General features: G+C 52.9%; 1 protein-coding gene across 1 annotated transcript in view; it reads right to left on the reverse strand.

Annotated features, from left to right (window-relative positions):
- The window catches only part of NUP98 (nucleoporin 98), a 29,584-nt gene extending 26,810 nt beyond the window's left edge, over window positions 1-2,774 (reverse strand). Inside the window, exons 1-4 of the mRNA XM_029965753.1 lie at window positions 2,670-2,774; window positions 2,174-2,275; window positions 1,804-1,980; window positions 1,006-1,145 (exon numbers count right to left, since the gene is read on the reverse strand). Of these exons, the coding sequence (XP_029821613.1) occupies window positions 1,006-1,145; window positions 1,804-1,980; window positions 2,174-2,275; window positions 2,670-2,742 (492 nt within the window). The 5' untranslated portion in view covers window positions 2,743-2,774. The remainder of the gene's footprint in view (window positions 1-1,005; window positions 1,146-1,803; window positions 1,981-2,173; window positions 2,276-2,669) is intronic.
- Between the last annotated feature and the right edge of the window lie 1,486 nt (window positions 2,775-4,260).

A 4,260-nucleotide genomic window follows, 5' to 3' on the forward strand; every position in this document is an offset into this window, starting at 1 on the left:
CCTGGGCTGGTGGGAGGTGTCCCTGCCCATGGCAGGGGATGGACTTTGAGGCCTCTCCCAACCCAACCCAGTCTGTGACTCTGTTTTCTATTCCAGGTGTATCTGCACAGCTGAGGCCTCACCCAGGTGTGTTCAGTGACAATCAACAGTGGAATTTACCCCAGGAACACCCAAAACAACTCACAGCAATTCTGCTTTCGGTTTCACTGCAAAGCAGCTTATCTCTGTCTGTGACACCAGTCCTGGAGCTCTGCATGGATTTCACTGCCCCCTTTTTTACCAGTGCTCTGAAGGCACACAGCAACAGCACTGCAACTGCCCAGCCAGGCCAGCCAGCAACAGCTCTGCCCCAGGCAGCAGAGCTCAGCCTTACAGCAGCTCAGCCCCAAAACAAAGAGGGACAAGATCTGCACGAACAAATAACTGGGGGAAAAAAATCCCTCTTTCCAGCAGGCACCAGTCACCCCAGGTCCAGGAAGGCCTCTCTGCTGGGCCACCCTCCAGGTCCAACTGCCACAGAACTTCCCAGCAGTTACTGAATCCCGTCTTAAAGGGAACTCACCCAAAGGGGATGGGGCACCACTCCTCACATTCCAGGTCCCATTCCCAAAGCCAGGCTGGCTCAGGGAGAACTGCACTGATTCTGACCCATTCCAAGATGTCTTTTACCTTTATTTGCCATGGATCACCTGGAATTCTGTGGCACTTCCTGCGAAGGCTCAGCTTTAAGAGCTGCTTTACCCCTTTGGCATGAACACAGCTCTAAACCCAGCAAGTCTGGAATTTCACAGTGTTTGAGAACTTGGTGAAGCTCAGGAGAAAAACAAACCTAGTTTATGGAATTAATTACACCTCCTATTTCCACTCCAGCAGTTCCTCACCACTGCAGAACACTTGCATTTGAACTCCTCACTCCTTCACCTCAGTGACCGAGACACAACATCAATACCTGCAGCATGTAATGCTCCCCACACTGAACAGGCTGAGAAGAAAACCAGAACTTACATTGAACTTAATAGTCGTGCCAGTGGGAGCAGCAGTGAAGCTGGTGGGGCCGAAGAGGGAGCCAGAGGTGCTCCCAAAGGGGTTGGAGGTGGTGTTGGTGGTCCCAAAGAGCCCCCCACTGCTGGTGCTCGTACCGAAGTCTGAGGGAAACACAAGCAAATTAGAACATCTCCATTAAAACAAACCTGAAGCTTAAAACTTAGACCCAATAATTTATTAAAATTATGAAATACTTTGAAAGTGGAAAAAACAGCTGGAAAAAACAATGTGACAGCAGACCTGGAAACTGATTGTGCTGCTAATGCAGTTTTCTGCTGCAGAAGTGCCCCTAACTCAGCACCCCAGGAAACACCACAAAAACCACAGCAACCAGTTTCCTTGTGCTCCTGACAAGCAGGAAGAAAATTACACAATCGTTTTACAATAAAGAGAATCAGTGAGGTTCCATTTCTCTTCTCAGAAGGGGCAACTACAAGCAGCAGCTTTTGCTTTGTGGAATTACAGCAGATTTTAAAGGCATTTCATGCTGCAACTGCTCCACCACAGCAGGATAAAAACCTGAAATCAAACAGCCCCAGGAGATGTTTCAGAATAGAAAATCCCAGCCAAACACCTCTTGCAACTTATTTTGAAATTTACAGCTGGAATCACAGCTCCAGATGCAGGAGCATGTCAGGCTCGCCCTTGGCTGCTGTGGACACCAGGATGTCTCTGTACCCCTCAGGAGAAGACCCCCAGCCCCACAGAACAGCCAGGTCCCTGTGCTCTCCCCCAGTGGACAGGGGCAGTGTCACTCACTCCCAAAGCCAGCGGGTTTGTTCTGAGCAAAGGCGTTGTTCTGGGACGAGAAGAGGCCTCCACCAGTGCTGGTGGTTCCAAAGAGGCTGTTGGAGGTCCCCGTGGATGTCCCAAAGCCGAAGCCAGTGTTGGTGGAGGATGTGGCTGGCTGGCTGAAGGTCGTCGACCCAAACAAGCCTGAGGACAGAAAACACTGTAAAACACCCACACCCTCCTTCGCTTGGGGGCTCTGATGGGTTTTGCGTTTTGGGGCTGGGAGGGCGTTTGATCATGTTTCATCATGATCATGTTTTGTTGCTGGCTCCTCGGTTTGGGTTTCTTGCCCTTGCCCCCTCCAGGCCTGTCCCACTCTCCCCCTGCCCCACAGTACCTGGCTTTGTCTGGGTGCTCCCAAACAGGCCTCCCGTGTTGTTGTTGGAGCCGAAGGCCGACGTCCCGAAGGCCCCTCCGCTGGTCGTGCCAAAGCCGGCATCTGGAAGTACAGCCAGGTGAGCCCTGCCCTCCCCTGCACTGCCACTCCGGGGGGCTCTCCAAACACCCCCAGGAGACACGGCTCTGCCTTCCCAGCCTTCCCAACAACCCAGGCCTGACGGCTTCCATCCCAACCAACCCCAGCGCCACAGCCTCCGCTTGAGTTCTCCCTCTTTCTAGGAAAGGAAGTCTCAGCAGCAGCCATGGAATCCTGCTGTCTCCCCACATTAAAGGCTTGGGCTCCTGAACCCCACCCAAGTGAGCTGGAGAGCTCGGCAGCTCCCCAATCCCACCCCTCAAGGGATCAGCCCCTCCACAGGACCCTCTGAGCTGCACCCCAGGGAAGAACAGCTCACCAAAGAGCACCTTCGACTCAGCTGACACGTTTGACTTACTTTGCCCAAAAGTTGAAGTTGTCCCAAAGCCGGTGCTGCCTCCAAATGGAGTTCCAAAGGATTTGTTGAACATTTTCAGGATGGATCAGGTCTTCTCCCAAGACCTGAAAAGAAGAATTCAGGTTTTATTGAAAGCTTATCCTGCAAACTCCTTTTTCATCCCGCTCATGGCTGAGGGCAGCAATCCCTCTGGGATCCTTCAGCCATGGAACCCATGGCAGCGTGTTTAGGGCACACTGAGCAACTCCTACCCTGCCAGAACCCCAGGGGGACAAGGGCACCAACATTCCAGTGACAGCACAGGTAAGGAGGTGGCACTAACACTGAGGTGTCACCCCTGATCACAGCTCTGCTTTCCACACTGTGCTCCCACAACGTTCCCAGGCCTTTCCACGACTGATTTTCCTGTTCAACCCTATCTGGCAACTGCTTAAAACGTGACAAGTGGGAATGCACTGCAGGAGGATGACAGGAATGCACCTTCCCTCTGCTCCCCACTTCCCACAGCTTGCTGTTCCCAAGAGTTCTGCCCCATTCCCACAGGGCCAAGTTCCATTTCCAGCCCCCCAGTTCAGTGACTGCACATCCCTGGCTGCCCCTCTCCGACCTGTTCCCTGATCACAAACAAGAACAAACTCTGCTCCCAGTCCCTAAGTTTGTCAACAAATCCAGCACTATCCTGACAGGGAGTGTGTGGTGTTTTCCCACAGTGGGGCCAATGCCTGCAGCTCCTCCTCTGAGAATGACAGTATTCCCAAAAAAACGCCAGTACTGGGCAAAACAATGCCATATTAACAATAAAAAATTCCCATATTCACCAAAAAAATCCCAGTATCCACCAAAGAAAAATGCCAGTATTCCCTTCAAAGCTCAGGGAATATTCCCAAACCCCCTCTCAAGGCAGCGCTGTCCCAACACCAACAACTGCAGCTAAAGCCAAACGTGCCCCTTTCCCTGTGCCCAGGTTTAGCAGCTCCCCAGTCCCAGCTCAGGAATCACACAGGCTGTGCCCAGCACAGCCTCCTGCAGGGAAAGCACTAAATCCATCTGCTCAGCCTTGGAATTACAAGGATTTGTTTCCCCAAACTCAATAGCACCTTCTGGGAACAGTCAAATGCAGAGTGGGAGCAGCTGCAGCCTCCCCCCATCTCAGAACCTCCAGAGACCAAACCAGTATCCCACACTTCCTGGTGGGATGGCTAGGGTGTCCTGGGCAGGGCCAGGACTTGGAAAATCCTTGGGAGTCCCCTCCTGCTCAGGAGAGTCTGTGACTGTTCCACAAACAGTAACTGAGGGATGATTTCTGTAAACTCCAACTGCTCCCGGCAGCCTCCCCTCACAGTTTGGGGTGTTAAGAGTGTCCCCAACCCCACAAGCAAGTCCTCACAGACTCCCTCAGGCACAGGGAGGAGAATTTCAGTAAAAGCCTGGAAAAGCTGCTCTGACAAACACTCAGAGCCCCCCAAGCCAAGAGCTGCTCCTGGGAGAGCACTGCAGCCCCAGAGTAACACTGCACCCACACTGAGCCCTCCTCACCCTCTCCCATGGGATTATTGGGGTTGGAAAAGCCCTCCCAGCCCATGGATCCCCC

Source organism: Manacus vitellinus, unplaced genomic scaffold (genome assembly GCF_001715985.3).
Source record: "Manacus vitellinus isolate BGI_N305 unplaced genomic scaffold, ASM171598v3 scaffold_119_pilon, whole genome shotgun sequence".
Taxonomy (NCBI): Eukaryota; Metazoa; Chordata; class Aves; order Passeriformes; family Pipridae; genus Manacus; species Manacus vitellinus.